This window comes from Podarcis melisellensis (assembly GCF_964234715.1).
Source record: "Podarcis melisellensis genome assembly, chromosome: 1".
In the NCBI taxonomy this organism is placed as follows: Eukaryota; Metazoa; Chordata; class Lepidosauria; order Squamata; family Lacertidae; genus Podarcis; species Podarcis melisellensis.
Window position 1 is genome coordinate 115,340,407 of NC_138528.1, and position 16,671 is coordinate 115,357,077.

The 16,671-nt window shown below is 44.9% G+C and overlaps 1 protein-coding gene across 6 annotated transcripts; it reads right to left on the minus strand.

Annotated features, from left to right (window-relative positions):
• Positions 1-200: 200 nt before the first annotated feature.
• CDCA7 (cell division cycle associated 7) lies at positions 201-15,541 on the minus strand. 6 transcript variants are annotated; one of them, XM_081889597.1, is made up of 10 exons: positions 15,165-15,537; positions 10,927-11,037; positions 10,385-10,495; positions 8,567-8,818; positions 7,604-7,681; positions 5,187-5,378; positions 4,099-4,233; positions 2,835-2,984; positions 1,609-1,745; positions 201-652 (listed from the first exon to the last, which is right to left on the minus strand). In XM_081889597.1, the coding sequence occupies exons 1-10, from the start codon at positions 15,363-15,365 to the stop codon at positions 622-624; spliced, it is 1,398 nt and encodes a 465-aa protein (XP_081745723.1). In that variant the 5' UTR covers positions 15,366-15,537; the 3' UTR covers positions 201-621. The 6 variants fall into 6 exon arrangements, with proteins under 6 accessions (XP_081745723.1, XP_081745726.1, XP_081745725.1 ...); XM_081889600.1 differs by having other exon boundaries at positions 15,151-15,261; XM_081889599.1 differs by lacking the exon at positions 15,165-15,537 and adding an exon at positions 13,833-13,862.
• Between the last annotated feature and the right edge of the window lie 1,130 nt (positions 15,542-16,671).

Consider the following 16,671-nt stretch of genomic DNA (forward strand, 5'->3'; position numbering starts at 1 on the left):
ATGGATAAAAACAACTAACTGCTTTCTTGAGCGTGAAGGATAAACCGTACCTTTATAGCTCTAGATTCAAAGTGGCTCAACCCCCACCAAAACTTTCAGTTTAGGAAATGTCACCTTTGTCACTGTTATCTTCTCCTGCAACATCCTTTAAGACTAACAGTATTTCCAGTCAGATTCCCAATTTGTTGCTAAATCTAAAGGATGAATTGATGTTGTGATGGCAGCAGCTCCAGACTGCAAGATATAGAAACATTTAACCATGTAAATCCCTTAAGTTGTGCAGAGATTCACCGCACCTGCTGCCTGGCTTAGTGAGATTCAGGAAAATTCCACCACAGGCATCTCTTTCTGCAAGTTTCAACCCTTGTGTGAAGCCACACTGTGGCTTAACACACATAACAACTAATTGCATCCAGCATGAAAGGAAAACTGCTACCTAACGGAATTAGAAATTCACACCCCGTAATGTGGAACTTCAGTCAAATGCCACAAAGGGTTTTGTTCTTAAAACTTGGGGGGGGGGGGATGAATGCTTGGTTAAAAAACAGCAACCAACACCTTCAAAACAAACTATTAACCTTAACGTCAGTTTTGCCGATGACCATAGAACCACGTCCAATTTCATTCTTGCATTTCAAGTTCTTGTTTCAGGCTGTAAATTTGATTTAAAAAGGGCAGAATTATTATTTATAAACAAAAACAAAGATCACCAATAATCTAACCCAGCATTTAGTGAAAAACCCATCCTTCCAGCTCTTTGTTTTTCATGGCTCTCATTTGTAGATGGTGGGCTGCAAATCATCCACACCATTCACCAATCTGTGCCTCCGAACAGATTGCCATTTGCATAACGAAAGCAAAGGAAACCAGACTAATAGACTAAATTTTACAGCCAGCAGAACATGCACGCATCCCTAAAGATAACCCTCCGAGGCCATTCTCTAGGTGCCCCGAGTGCAAAAGGTGGTTATGAGGAAGGAAGGACCTTTTCAGTGGTGGCACAAGTAATAGAATGGCCTTCCTCAGACAGGTATGCCTGGCAAAGGTGAAAACCTTTCCGTATCTTCACCATCCTAAAAACCTTTCAAGGTATTTTGTACTGATTTTATTCTTTGCTGTGCATTTTACTCTGGGCTTTATTCTCTACAGATTCCACTCCTTATGTTTTATTTTTTAACCGTATTTTTCGCTCCATAAGACGCATGTAGTTTTTAGAGGGGGAATGCCAGAAAAAAATATTTAAAGGGAGCGCTGAGCAGAGCCTGGGATGCATACAGGCTCTGCTTAGGGCTCCCTTTTAAAGAGCTGCGTGAAGCATGTTTGGGACTTTTCCCCAGGAGGGAGAAGGGGCTGACACACTCCACGCAGCTCTTTAAAGGGAGCGCTGAGCAGAGCCTCCCACCTGCATTCACTCCATAAGACGCACAAACATTTCCCCTCACTTTTTAGGAGGGGAAAAGTGTGTCTCATGAAGCGAAAAATACGGTACCTGTGGGTTCAACTGCTTAGTCGTAAATTACTCAGAGAACCTTTTGTTAGTAGATAAATAAATGAAAACTCCTACAAAAGACAGGAGAATTGGATGAAAGGAGAGAAGCCCAATGTTACCTTTTCAAGTAAGCATGGACGTTGTCATAGCCATGGTACTTGGCCAGGTAAACAAGCACACCTGTAGCACATCGTCCTTCCCGCTGCCTGCAGAAGCTACAGTTGCAGATGCCACGGCAAGGTGGGCAATGCCAGTCCTAAAAGAGGGAGAAAGAAGAGAGGGGAAAGAATGTGTTTATAGTAATTCTGGAACGACTCGCTGCTTTGGATTGTAACATTAAAGCACCCATCTATTAAACAAAACAGGGGAGCATGAATGATTTCTTTGTGAACCCTACCCTCTCAAGCGAGCCCAAGGTTATCCACTGGCAGGAACAAGAGGCACGGAATGCCATTTTTATTCATGGAAAATAACATCACAGTAGAGTCCCCTGGAGACGTTGTTGAAACTGGCCACATGTCCTTCTCTAGCTTCTCACTCTGGATCCCTCCCCCAAGTGGAAGAAGGCTGCGTCAAGCAGGTGGGTTCCTCCTGTACACCTGTCTGGCCTGTTGCTCGATCCGGGTGTCAGCAGGACTGGGAGGGTCCTGCCGCTGGATAGCAAAGGCAGCCTCTGCCTCCTCTCTGTCTGAGTCTGTCCTCACACTGTGACTCTCAGTCTCTAAGCCTGACCTAGAAGGGCCTCCTTTTCCTGGCTGCCCACCCTTGCTTCTAGCACCTCCCAGCTCATCTCTTCCCCAGACTGCTCCTCAAGTGTCCCACCACCAGGATCTGGGGTCTAAGATGTCATCTGTATCCTCCATGAGGTGGGTTCTTGGGTGGGCAGCTCCTATCACTCTTCCTCATGCAGCCAGTCCTGACACTGCCACACCGTCAAAACGAGTATAAAAATTACCGCATTTTTTGCTCCATAAGACGCAGCTAGTTTTTAGAGAAGCAAAGCCCCGTTTTTGGGGGGATCAGCTCAGAGTTGTGCAGCTTCTTTTGCAAAGGGGGAAAATCCCGTTTTTATGGGGTTCAACCCACAGTTCTGCAGCTTCTTTAGGAAAGGAAAGGGAGCAGTTTCTAGAGTTTCCAGACAGATCAGCCAGTCACATGCTGCTGGGGAAATGAACAGTCTGCTCAACGTTCAACAATGGAGGCCTGGGCAAGGGTGCGGAGCCGGAAAGGGAGCCAGCGATCGACCACACATTCGCTCCATAAGACACGCAGACATTTCTCCATACTTTTTAGGAGGAAAAAAGTGGGTCTTATGGAGCAAAAAATACGCTAAATTTTATCTTACCGGATCCAGCAAAGCAGTCCTGACTTCTTCTCCATAGCGGTTGCGTAGGCAAGGACCACAGAACTGTCCGCGCACTCCCAAACATTCTGGATTGCGACAGTTTGTCTTGGTGTCTATAGTCTTCTGCCGACACTGATGGCAAGTAGAACCCTGCGAAAAGAACGACGAGGGCAAATCAAACGGGACTCTTCCTTCTTCTTCTTCCCCATTTTCCCACCTCACTGTCTGACTCAGTAGCAAATCACAGGTTACACACAATTCAGCCACTAAAATGGAAATTCAGGTGGGAACTGAAGAGTGCAGAAGAACAAGGATGATTCATAATTTATAGTGTTTCCAAAACATGGTATGGCATTATATTTGAACAACATGTTCTATTCATTAGGAACACTACTAGCCTCAAATCCAGAAGTGCTACGTATTCACAGATCCTCTTAGGTCAACTATCCGTCAGGTGATGGGTACTTCTCAAAGTGGGGTGCTGCCCAAATGCTGTACAACAGTGTTGTGGGTGGTTACAGGAACTAATGATGGGCAATGCCTGAGAAACTCTTTTTGGCCAAACTTGTACAGTGGTACCTCAGGTTACAAACGCTTCGGGTTACAGACGCCGCTAACCGGGAAGTAATACCTCAGGTTAAGAACTTTACCTCAGGATGAGAACAGAAATCGCGCAGCGGCAGTGGGAGGCCCCATTAGCTAAAGTAGTACCTCAGGTTAAGAACAATTTCATGTTAAGAACGGACCTTCGGAACGAATTAAGTTCTTATCCAGAGGTACCACTGTACTGCCCCCCCCAATGTAATATCATCAGGTGTAGAGCGGGGGGGGGGGGGCTTGGCAGGCCAAACCTGGCCCCTGGGTGGGCCAGACATTCCCCATCTTTATCCAACATGAAGCAAAGAAAGCAGAGCTATATGCCTCCTTCTCCCCTTCCTACAGCTCCAAGTTGCCCCGTTAATCTTACTGATCATCTGCAAAGGTGACTCTCCCATAAGACAGTGGTGGGAAACCTGTGGCCCTCTGGACACTGTTGGGCCTCAACTCCCATCAGTCCAGACCGCTGCTCATTGTAGCTGAAGCTGATGGTTTGGAGCCTAGCAGCAAGTTCCGCAGTCCTGCCAGAAAGAGCTTCTCGGTTTTGGAATAAGGAACAGGGAAACTTCTAAGTGTAAGGGGCTACTGCCTACTCACACCGAACATTTAAACTCATTTTATCTGGGCAGAGCAAAGGAATATGCTGGCACAACGCTGGCGTTCTTACCGTCACACGATTATATACTTTATCTCTTGCACTCTCACAGATACCATTCAACTCTTCCTCACTGATTTCTTCCACCGGGCGGATAACATGGGGGAGAGTCATAGAACTTTTTCTTCTGGGACCGTCCGATTCATCCTGTAGAAAAGCCCAAACACATCAAATTAAATATTTCTCAAGTTAAGCCACACACACAAAAAAACCCTCGCCAGCAACACATATGCAGTGGTTTCAATGAGTAGCACCTTAAAGACCAACTAAGTTAGTTCTTGGCATGAGCTTTCGTGTGCATGCACACTTCTTGCACACGAAAGCTCATACCAAGAACTAACTTAGTTGGTCTTTCTGGAAGGATTTTTTTTTGTTTTGACTATGGCAGACCAACACGGCTACCTATCTGTAACTGGTTTCATTGAGTTTCTGATACATCCATCCTTCAACTTGCTCTCTGTCTGCATGGAGAAGCAGCAGAGGAACTTGCACTAGCACACCCTCTCCACAGAAGTCAAGCACCCACATTAATGACAGCAGGATGACGCAACAGAAGGAATCATTGCTATGCGCTTCCTCCAAGGACTTTTGTTTTGCCGGAAATGTTGTCAACAGTGCTATGTATGAGAACCAACCCAATCACGTCCAACTCTGGGCATGTATGCCCCTCTCAACATCTCTTGTCTCATTCGTTAGGCTTATTATGGTCTTCATTGCTTAATTAGTTGTGTATTCTTCAATGCTTATACAGTGGTACCTTGGTTCTTGAACGTAATCCATTCCGTAAGTCCATTTGACTTCCGAAACGTTCAAAAACCAAGGTGTGGCTTCCGATTGGCACAGGCGCCCCAGAAACAATAGACGACAGCAGCATCGGATATTCGGCTTACGAAAAACGTTCGAAAACCGGAACACACACTTCTGGGTTTTCAGCATTTGGGAGCCGAAATGTTTGAGTACCAAGGCATTCGAGAACAAAGGTTCCACCGTAATTAAAACTGAACTTTGATTTGCGTTTGAACCACCCAGGTGAAGTTTATATTTTAGAGGTTTCTACCACTTCATGCGCTCTAAATTAGAATAAAATCAACAACTCAGACCTCAGAGTATTCATCAGACATTTTCCTTCTCACTAAGTAGTATGGATCCTCCTCCTCATCCTCCTTCTCCGAAACAGGGCTTGGAGGACCTTCGATCAGGGACCTGGATCTTGTGTGAGGCCTGGCATTTCTTTCTGGATTCCTCCTTAAAGAACGCCTGGGAAATGATTTCCTTGGAGATCGCTGCGGTTTCTGTAATAAAGGACCAAAAAATCATCAAAGTACACCATACAGAAATAAAATTTTCATTGTTTTTCCATCTCTTAGCTACAGCTCTAACTAACAGTGCATTTCTAGGCACAATTTTAATGCACCATGTTCAATGAAGTTTACTCCCAGGTAAGTGTGCACAGCACTGCAGCCTAAACCTCAATTCAGGCATCATTTACTTAAATATCTAAAAACTGCATGTTTGGAATAAAAAGGCATAAGAAAAAACCACATAACAACGCAGTTAAAATAAAAACATACTAGTACAGTAAAATAAATAATAATAATAATAATGACTGGTTTGAGGGGGGGGGGACACATTTTGAAGGCCTGTCTAAATGGGACCGGTTTTAAAAGACATCTAAAACAATTGGTCCAACACATGACCCTCAGTGCCTTTTTTGGCGGCCCTCAGCAACATTTGAACCCCCCCCCCCAAGTCCTCGTGCTGCCTTCCCAAAGCCTTAAGTGAGGCACTGGGCTTTAGGAATGAGATGTGAGAGCTCTGACAGGGTCCTAGAGTCCTCCCTCTACCTTCCCAAAGGAGAGTTAGCACTTTCCCAACTTTAGGAGGGAGCTGGGAGGGCTCTACGACCCTGCCAGAGCCCTGTGCCCCCTTCTCAAAGCCCAAGACCTCACTTGGCCGGCTTTGGGAAGGCAGCACAAGGGCTTGGTGGGGGTGTCAAATTTTGGCCCTGCTCCTTCCACCCCTGGGCTACAGGCCCGTGTGCAGCCCCCGGTTTCCACGTTGAAGTACTCTTGCAGCCAAGTTGGTATGAAAAGTTGGGCCGCCCCCATCTAAAAGAAACAAGGGTTGATTCCTTCCCAACTCCTACTGGCAGGGCATTCCACACTAAGGGCTGGCTCCTTGGAAAGGCCGACCAAACCTTAGGAGCATGTGTTAAGTGCCCTCATTGGAAGATCTCAGTGATCAAGTTAAAAGTGTAAGGAACCAGGCACTATGGTTTGTGCTGGCTGTACTTCAGAACCCAAACCATGGACTGGCTTCCAAATAAAAATACTGGCAAGCATGGTTTGGAGTGCTTTATCCACTTCAACTTTCCAGCCACTCAGCATTCCTGCTTCTCTGATGCAGCTTCCCCTCTGGAGCAGGGCAACCTCTGAAGACATTAACTAGATACCACACTGAATCATGGTTAGGCTTCTTTAACCATGGTTTACCATGCTGTACTAAAAGGTAAAGGGACCCCTGACCGTCAGGTCCAGTCACGGACGACTCTGGGGTTGCGGCGCTCATCTCGCTTTACTGGCCGAGGGAGCCAGCGTACAGCTTCCAGGTCACGTGGCCAGCATGACTAAGCCGCTTCTGGCAAAACACCGTTTACCTTCCTGCCAGAGCGGTACCTATTTATCTACTTGTACTTTGACGTGCTTTCGAACTACTAGGTTGACAGGAGCTGGGACCGAGCAACGGGAGCTCACCCCGTCACAGGGATTCAAACCACTGACCTTCTGACCAGCAAGCCCAAGGCTCAGTGGTTTAGATCACAGAGCTAACCGCGTCCCATGCTGTACTAAATCGGCTCAATTCACGATCAGCGGAATACAAGACAAACTAAGCCAACCTCCACACCATCAAAATCAATGGGCTTAAGCATACAAAGTGGACCTCAGTGACCGTTGACTATCATCCAAATACTGTTTGCACACAGGGAAAGTCCGGAGATCAATTATTTGAACTTTAGACTCATTTTTTGGGGGGGGTGAGCTCACGCAAGCGCGTAGGTAAAATATGCAACTGAACAGGACTTTGCTTTGTTTGTTTTAGATATAAAGACTCGCAGGTGCTTTTAACTGAACTGAAGTATTAGGAAGTGGCCAATTAAAAAAACAACAACTAGTAATAGCAGGTGGCGGCATGTTTTATCACACAGTTAAGTTCTAAGGAACTGGAATTCGCTGCATTTGGCTTATCAAGTTACAGTGGTACCTCAGGTTACAAACACTTTGGTTACAGTCTCTGCTAACCTGGAATTAGTACCTTGGGTTAAGAACTTTACCTCAGGATGAGAACAGAAACTGTGTGCCGGCAGTGTGAGGCCCCATTAGCTAAAGTGGTACCTCAGGTTAAGAACAGTTTCCGGTTAAGAACGGACCCTCCGGAACAAAATAAGTTTGTAACCAGAGGTACCACTGTAATCTGTAAATGACTTTTTAAAAACAACAAGTAAATGATTGCGACTTACCAAGGTTGGAGTTGCCAGGGGACCTTTCCTTGTAAAAATTCCAGGCACGTTTTTTAATTCTGCCATTAGTTTTGCAAGCTGTAAAAGGGAACATAGAATGTAAGTGGTTTCGTGTCAGGAGGTTTATGCTACTATGGGATTTTGACGGGAACGTTAATTCAGAAACATCCTCACCAAGGATGGCCGAGCCAGTGCTAGCAGGCACCAGGGTGGTGGCCCTCCTGTATCTACAGTGGTACCTCAGGTTACATACGCTTCAGGTTACAGACTCCGCTAACCCAGAAATAGTACCTCGGATTAAGAACTTTGCTTCAGGATGGGAACAGAAATCGCGCTGCGGTGGCAGCGGGAGGCCCCATTAGCTAAAGTGGTACCTCAGGTTAAGAACAGTTTCAGGTTAAGAACAGACCTCCAGAACGAATTAAGTTCTTAACCCGAGGTACCACTGTATTTACAAGTGGCAGACTCTGAGTTCACCAGTGGAAGGGCTTTTCTGAATGGGGTAGGGAGTGAGAGGTGTTCAATTATGGTGTGTGTGTGTGACTCAGAGATATATTTGAGCAGAGCCAGCCCTTCTTCACTGAAGCCTTTTGGAACTGGTTCCTGATGGGAGTCCAGCCTGAGACTAATAATTCAGAAAGTGTACAAGGGCTATTTAAGAGGTTCTTTCAACCAGGAAGATGGACCTCACTAGGTATGTGGTTGGGTAAATCCTGTTTCAAATCAAGTCACTTGATTGCAATTTCAGAACTTTTCTAAGAATAGTAACAAATAAAACTGGGTAAAAATATTTTGAATGGAGTGGCATGTACAATACCATGTGCAAATGGAGAATTAGGAAGTGGCACATGTTTTTAATAATGCAATGGAACTCTAGCTCATTTCAAACGAGAATTATGTTACAACTTGGTCAAGGAAAACAGCAACAATTCAACATGCATGAGGACATTTCTTTGTACCTACCATGGCCTTATTCTCCTTTATATTTAAAGCCCTTTTCTCTAAGAATTTTGGGCCTCTTTCTTCATCGGAATCAGAGTCCAATTCCAGTTCGGAGGGCGGTTCTGGGGCTAAAATTATTTCGCTTTTCCCCCTCTTAGATCTTCGAAGTGGAAACTTCATAGCGACTTTAAGAGGAACAGAGCACTTCCGCGGCCTCTTACATGAAAATTTATCTCCGTCGCTCATATTTTCCTCAGAGTCTGTATCCAGTTTCTATATAGGGTTTTTAAAAAATGGGGAGTTGTGAAATCAAGAGTTAGTTATGGTTGCAAAAGGATCCACCATCTCAATTATGGCTTCTCAGAACCATTCCAAATTCAAGTGCATTTACATCAACAACCAAGGTTAGCTGGCAGAAAGCACAAGTTGTCTCACTGGACATAAACCTGGCTTTGAGGAAGCCGCCTTATTCTCCCTTCAGAGTGACTTTGCTATTTTTTTTAAAAGGTCCGAAGCCAAAACTTCTATTTTGGAAGACCCAAAATAGAAAAACAGGGAAACTGTAATGCAGCATATAACCACAACAGAGCGATCAAATCACATTATCATCATCATCATTAGTAGTAGTAGTAGTAGTATATCACTCTAGGCTCGCAGGTCTCCACAAGAACACCTACCAGCCCTCATGGGATATCATTATTTCTAAAACCTTTTTTCTTTAGTAAGGAGCAGCCTCATGTCCGAACACAGCGCTGCATATGGCAGAGAAATACTTCTTTCTACCAGTTGGCAAGCCTCGTGCTCACCCTGAAGCCCTTCTTTGTGTGCCACCTCCATGAGAGGCCTGGAGGGTGGGGCAACACAAGAACAGGCCCGTCCTGCGGTGGCTTCATTTGTAGAACACTCTCCCCAGGAGGCTCTCCAGATGCCATCATTATATACAGTGGTACCTCGGGTTACATGCGCTTCAGGTTACAGACTCTTCCAACCCAGAAATAGTACCTCGGGTTAAGAACTTTGCTTCAGGATGAGAACAGAAATCGTGCTCTGGTGGCGCGGCAGCAGCAGGAGGCCCCATTAGCTAAAGTGGTGCTTCAGGTTAAGAACAGTTTCAGGTTAAGTACGGACCTCCGGAACGAATTAAGTACTTAACCAGAGGCACCACTGTATATTTAAGCGTCAGGCAAAATCTTTCTTCTATAACCAAGCCTGTGGCCTTTGAAAAGTGGTTGGGGGTGTTCTAATATATTTCTTTTCCTCTAGGTTTAAAATTATCTATGTGGGTTGTTGTTGTTTTTGTCCGTCTGTCTGTCTGCTTCGTCGTAAAGTGCTTTAGGTTGCCCTGGGCAAGATAAAGCGACTGACAAATTCAATAAACGATAATTAAATGTGAAATCAGGTGTGGGCCGGAAAAGAGATGGCTGCAAAAGGACAACTGAGAGCCATAAAGAGCACACCTGATTACTTCTTGGCCAGGTGAGGCTTTCTGTGAGCACCAATCAGCTGTTCAGCGCAGGACAGCTAGTCTCACTGGGACTGGCTGCCCAAAGCACAGTTTGCTACAAATGCCAATATTATTTGATTTAAGCTGAACAAGGGAGCAGACTGCTACCGTGTGCAATCAATTGCTGGCTCTCGATTCCCAGACTTACAGCACAATCCTAAGCATGTCTACTCAGAACTAAGTCCTACTGAATTCAATGGGGTTTGTTCCCAGGTAAGTGAGATTAGGATTGTAGCTTTAGTCAATCATCATGCATTAGCTTGCAGAATATTATTTTGGCGTCAGCATGCACATGCAGTGTGAATGCAATTAGCAAGTTAAACTGTACAACTCACCAGCACATCCTGAATCTCACTTTCTGAAAAACCACAGAATGATTCATCATCCGAATCCTCATAAAATATTTTTGCTATTTCCTCTGCAACTTCTGGCTTGAAGCTCCGTTTCTTTAAAAAAGAATAAAGTACACTAGGTGTTTCTCTTTTTTCTTTCTTGCTCTCTCTCTCTTTTTTTCAAGAGAACCTATTTTCCATAAACTGTTCAGAGAGCAAATCACATTTTACAAGTGCACTACAAGAGAATAGCTTTTGTAACAAAGAAAAATGTTTCAGGGGGTTTACAAATGGTTTCAGAGCTGTTACAGCAAATCATCAGGCATGTTAGGTTAGGCGACATTTCAAAAGGATAGAATAAGTGGCTAATCTACCTCCAACAATTACTACCTAGAAGCACAAGGGGGAAAGCGAAATGAAATTACAGTACATACTGTATATTCATAACTGCTGTATAGAAATGTAAGCAAAGCATTTTAATCACGGATGGGGCATTTTCCAGCACCACGCATTCAATTCTGTTTATTCTCGCACTTTTTACTTACCGTGTTTGCAAAATTATCGGAGCCAAAACTGTCACAACTGTCATCAGAGGATGAAGAGGTTTCCATGGGGATCAGTTTTGTACTGCGGAATGCTGTGGGCTTCTTCATTCCCTACAAAATGAAGATGGTAGTTCAATTAGGTTTCTATAATAAGATTAGTTCTCTAGAGCAATCTCACAATGCTTAAACTTGATCACACTAGATAGCAAAGAGCTGTTACATATTAGACTACATCACAAAGCTAACATTTTCACCATATTTTGCACTACATCCAGGAGTAAAAATTAGGCATTTTATTTATTAGGCGGAGGCATTTTCACCATATATATATTTTGGGGCAGAATTCAAGTCCTGCTATCAGAAGCCTAGCATATCAGGACTTCCCCTCCCCTTCCCCCTGTGCATACCCTAAAAGGGAGGTCAGGATAACCCCAAAAACAAGTGCATCAGAAGAGGGGGGATTGCTTAGTCTGGAGAGATGAAAAACTAGCGTAGGCTGAATGATTGCCATAGTGCTAAATTGAATTCCTCCCATAATCTTCAAGCGTCTTGTCAACAGGTATTGTAAGGTGTGTGGTTTTTTTTGGGGGGGGGGGTTAATTCAATCATCCAGTCTAAAACAAAGATATCAGCTGTGTCTTACATTTCTAAAATGTAAAACGTATCTATCAGTTCCAGTTATTGAAGCAATGGCATGACAAAAAATAGGAAATGTGCCTTATTCTTGTTAAGTTTGCCAACCTTATTCATTTGACTGTTTCAGCCAATGGCAGCTGTGCTTTCTCATCCAACCTACTCTTTAACACTCCCAACCACTTCAGCTTATGGTCTGCCATTCATGTGACTGCACTGCCACAAATTTTAATTAACCCTGATTTGGCAGTAGTGTGGCAAATTCAGTCTGTGGCTGCGCAGCTGAAGAGTTATAGGTGAAGCGGCTCTTATTGCACCTTACAAGTTCTGTCCACCAGGTAAATGAGCCATTAGGTGAGTTACTAACCCAACTTTGGAGTTCAGAGGTGTGTTCCACACATAATGCCTGGATACGCAAACTTCAAAAATATCGACATTTTCCTAAAGACATGAACATTTTTGGAAACGAAGAGGAACTATTATATGAAACGCTTTTTTGCCCATTTATGTCTACCTCTGAACATTATCACTTATGCACTGAAGCCTTTCAAGAATTCCTCAAATATCACTCCATCCTTATCAGACGCTCTTCACAATTACTTAACTATTTTGTGTAGCCATTCATGGTATCACTCTGCAGTCTAACTGAAGAAAGGATTTGGGCTACAGTCCTATACACACTTGGCTAACACCATAAGTCCCTAGAAATTCAGTGCATCTCACTCCTACATAAATGTGGTTGTTCACAATAATTGCATATTTTAAAATGAAAGAAATCAAGACAAACACCATCAGATATTTTGTATTCAAAGTGCACAGAGCCAAAGCACTTTTTGCAAAGCTCCTGCAAATGATCCAGGGTGTTAAAACATCAACTATTTCAGAAAAGTGTCCAAACCAAGCACACCAGCACAAAACAAAACCAGACAGATAAGTGACAATAAAATTAATTGTAAATATGAAACACAGGATCCTTATATAGTCTACCAGATGAACTCAATGAAGCTTATTTCTGAGTGGACAACAGTTGCGGGCAAATGGGCAAAAGATAGCAGCCCTAGTAATAGTTTTCTCATATCCCTACTATTATCATAATAGTTTGGAAAGTGCAAAAGTAATTCCCACTTCATGCAGACCTTTTAACAAAAATGTATAGGAATTCTAAAACTCGAACACATCCAAAGCATAGACTTTAGTATAATGTTTTATCATTCTAAAGACTCTTCCTCAAACGTGTTCCCCATTCAATTCAATGGAGCTTAACTGTGAGCAGCTAAAATTAGGAGGAAGGCTAAGGTGGCAAATAAAGAAAACAGCTGGTGTGGTACAGGGTGAAGGTGTCAACTTTTAGGATAACTGGACTATTAGAAAGCAAGTGTGGTATAGTGGTTAACAGGGCTAGGACTTGGGAGACCAGCTATGAAACTCACGAGTGAACTTTTCATATAGGCCACTCACATATCTCAGTCCAACCTACCTACCTCCCAGGGTCAATGTGAAGCTAAACATGTGGAAGTGAAACGCCATATACAAGGTCCTGAGGTCCATGAAGATAGGGCAATTAAAAAAAAAAAACACCCAAGTGGTCAGCATAAGTGAACCACTAAGAAGTGAATTCTAGTATCTGCACTGTATTAGGTGCTCTGAGAAACATGAAAGTAACACTGTCAGGCCTTGAAGGAATTCCAAGCTAGACCCATGCTTCCCAAAACTTGGCTTTCCAGCTGTTTTTGGACTACAATTCCCATCATCCCTGACCACTAGTCCTGCTAGCTAGGGATGATGGGAATTGTAGTCCAAAAAATAAATAAATCTGGAGACCCACGTTTGGGAAACAAGTCATGTTCTGAACCACATATTTCCTTTGAAATCTGTTCTTCCAATTCCTGGGGCTCCATCCTGATGCACAAAGAACCAATATATTAGCAAAACCATGACTTTCCTTTCCAATGATTTACTGTAACCATAATTACTTCACATGCAACAGTCATAAATCTGGAATTAAGGTATTTATGGGGGGGGAGCCGCTTTTAGGCCTGAAAACAAGCCTCGCAGGCAGGCCAGAGCTTGTTCATGAGTTAAAGGCTGCAAGAAGGCAAAGATTATTCACAAGTTGAGTAAGTACAAATGAGGACTCAAGGCATCGCTCCCCTACTCCCCATTTGCTCCAGTGGCCGTTTCAGCTGCTTGCGCTGCGGCTTCTTCCTCAAAGCAGCTACTTAGCCCCACACACTTTTGCGGAAAGCTGGAACTTTATACAAAATTGCATCCACCTTCGCCAGCCCCATAGCTGCCTCCTGGGCCCCCCCAGCCCGGGCAGGCAGCGACCACGCGGGCGAAAGCCTAACTCCGAATCCATAAAGGGGTGAATCCGAAAGTCCCAGGCGGCTCACGTGGCTGGTGGGCGGGCGGAGAGAAGATAAAAGCGCTATGGGGGAGCGCGCTAAAGAGCGGGAAAAGAGGGGCTCGCCCCCCTCCGCTGCCTTGCGGGGAAGGGAGGGATAAGAGACCCTCCTCCATCTTTTGCAGGAGAGGAATGGAGCATACGCACGAGATTGCCCCCTGAATTGGCAGTGGTTTTCCTGGTCCCATTTTTCTCCCCAATACAGCTTGCAGTTGGAAAAATATCCCGGAACAAGAGGGGAAGTAACACCCGGGGGGGGGGGGGAGAGACGTTTTGCTATGGGAAAGCGTTCGGTCAGGCTGGCGGAAGCACGGCTACCTGTTTAAAAAGCGCAGCGTTACTTTTGGCTTACTCTAAAGTAAGTTCCACGGGGCCGCCTTCCGAGTCAGCGCGTGCAGTTTTTGCAGGATCCCGGGGCTGCGCGCGCTCTCCCCCCATTCCAAACTGCAGGGGATTCCGGGGGATGCAATGCTTAAAAGCATTATGGCCACGCTCCCTTCTCCTTGGTAAGAGAACAAGACGCCGGAGCTAAACCGAAAGGAGTCGCAGCTTGCCTTCAAAGCCAGCCGCCTTTCTCCACCTATTTCGACAGATTCAGAAATCTCAGGATTGCTCCACAAACTTGTTAGCTGCTAGAACCAAAATAGACTCTTCCCTGGGTATATTTCTAGCGCACGATTTATTTATTTTTTACTTATTATCCGCTTTTCAGTTCCCACTAAACGTACGCAGGATTGCAGAGTGAAAGGCGCGATCCTGATGCATGCAAGCCCTTGGAAAAATGAGCGGCTGGCGCGCAGCTTGCAGAGGAACGCGTGCAGCTGACATGGCCGCGATCCAAAAGCACACTTTCATGCGATTAAAGAAATAAGAGCAAATAAACAACAAAGGGAACAACCCCGGCTATGTTTGCATGTTAAAAAAAATCCAGTACACCCCACGTTTCATAGTTCATTCCCCCTTTTAAAGCAGCTTGTGGGACCTTTTCCAACTTAGGGATTTAACATGCCCGGTGAAGAGCAAGCTATATAAAAAAATTAATTAAAAATTGCTGTGGCTGAAAAGGGTCCCGGGAAGCTGCGCCTGTTCTCTTCATCCGCGCAGCCCCCCATCCTATGCATTTTTACTCGCAAGCCAATTCCAGGGATTCCAGCGGAACTTCGTGGCCCCCAAGTCTTAATTCTCACCCCGACGCCCCTACCTGCAGGCCGAAGGGGTCCATGCTGCCGACGGCGGAGTTGCCACTCGAAAGGCGCCGCGCGGCCTCTTTCCGCGGGACGCAGGAGCAAAGACCAAACGCTCCGCCGACTCGCGCCAAAGCTGCTCGAGGGCGGGGATTACGCGCAGTTTTCCCCGCCAACTGCTGGAGTCCTGGCAGGTCCAGAAAGAGGTCCTGCCGCATCCTGCTCTTTGCCACGGAGCTCAGGCGCCAGCAATGTCTTCATTCCCCCTGCAAAGCCCGGAGCCCAAACGCGGATAAATTGCGCGTGGCTGCGGAAACCACCTTTCCCCGCTTTAATTTTTTTCCCCTCTGGAGTTTTTGTGCTGCTGCAAGGACCTAGCTCAGTGGCGCGAAATAAGCCATGGAGTATTTGCATAGAAGGAAAGGGGAGGGCGGGGGAGGCCGAGCCGCATGCTCGCCCCGGGAGGAAATTGCTCTCTGCAAGTTTAGAGGAGGTTCTGTTGGCAAGCGGAAACCAAGAGTCAGAACTTGAGGTGTGCTTGCTGTAGTGAGTGGTGCTGCAGCTGTTCTGGCGTATAAAAGTTGTTTGCACCGTCGCAGGATTGCGGACAATCCCGCAAAACTATGAGGGTCTCTACCTTAATTCGCCATGCTGTATTTAATTGGTTCCAGGAAAAGCTGATTGCTGCACCGTCGCTAGTTCATTTTATAGTGATGCAATCTAAAACAATCTAACTAAAATGGAGTCCCACTTTAAAAAAACAAGAAAAAACAGCCGCGCAAAAACATAATGAAAGTAGGGCTAAAATGCTGTTTCATAGGCATACGCAATACTTACCTTTTTGCACATAATTTTATACAAAATTTTATAATTGCACATAATTTTATACAAACTTACTTTTTGCACATAAATTTTATACAAACGTAAAATCAGACTCCGTTGGTGGTGGTGTGGTGTGACTTGCTCTACCTAGGTGATTATATATCTCTATCTATCTATCTAGGCATGCAATTAACATTTGAATACCTTTAGGCTGCAATTCTTTAGCCTATTAAGTCCTGTTGATTTAAGTGAGGCTTACTCCTGAGTAGATGTGCAAAGAAATATGCTGGTTGACAGCAAAAAGTAATGCATTTCATTTGCAATGGAAAAAGTGTAATGCTGAAAGTTTGCACACTTCAGAAATGTAGCTAATAGTTCATTATACTGTAAGTGGCTTCAGGGACGACTGCAGAAAGGTACACTTCTCTGTGTTTCATTTTCACCCTTGCTTTTCTAGAACATGGTCTTAAGGGCATACACTGATTTGGAGTTGAGCAAACTCAGGCCTCGCTGCACGTGTGGGGCGATGTGTGTGGCACGCACACAAGCCACATAATCTGTAACACGAACCAGGCGTGATCCAGAAAACAGAAATCTTACACAGCCCAAATCACAATAGAAAACCAGGAGTATGTAAACTCTCTGTGGGTTATTATTCCTTGTGGGCATGCTGCAGCAAGCTGACATGTAAAAGAATCAACA

Excerpts from the sequence above, each read along its gene's own strand:
- CDCA7 (XM_081889597.1), bottom strand. The coding sequence starts at position 15,365 with ATGCGGCAGGACCTCTTTCTGGACCTGCCAGGACTCCAGCAGTTGGCG. Across the intron at positions 10,496-10,926 it reads CCGATAATTTTGCAAACACG|AAACGGAGCTTCAAGCCAGA; the intron begins GTAAGTAAAAAG and ends TCTTTTTTAAAG. Across the intron at positions 7,682-8,566 it reads TAAAGGAGAATAAGGCCATG|CTTGCAAAACTAATGGCAGA; the intron begins GTAGGTACAAAG and ends TCCCTTTTACAG.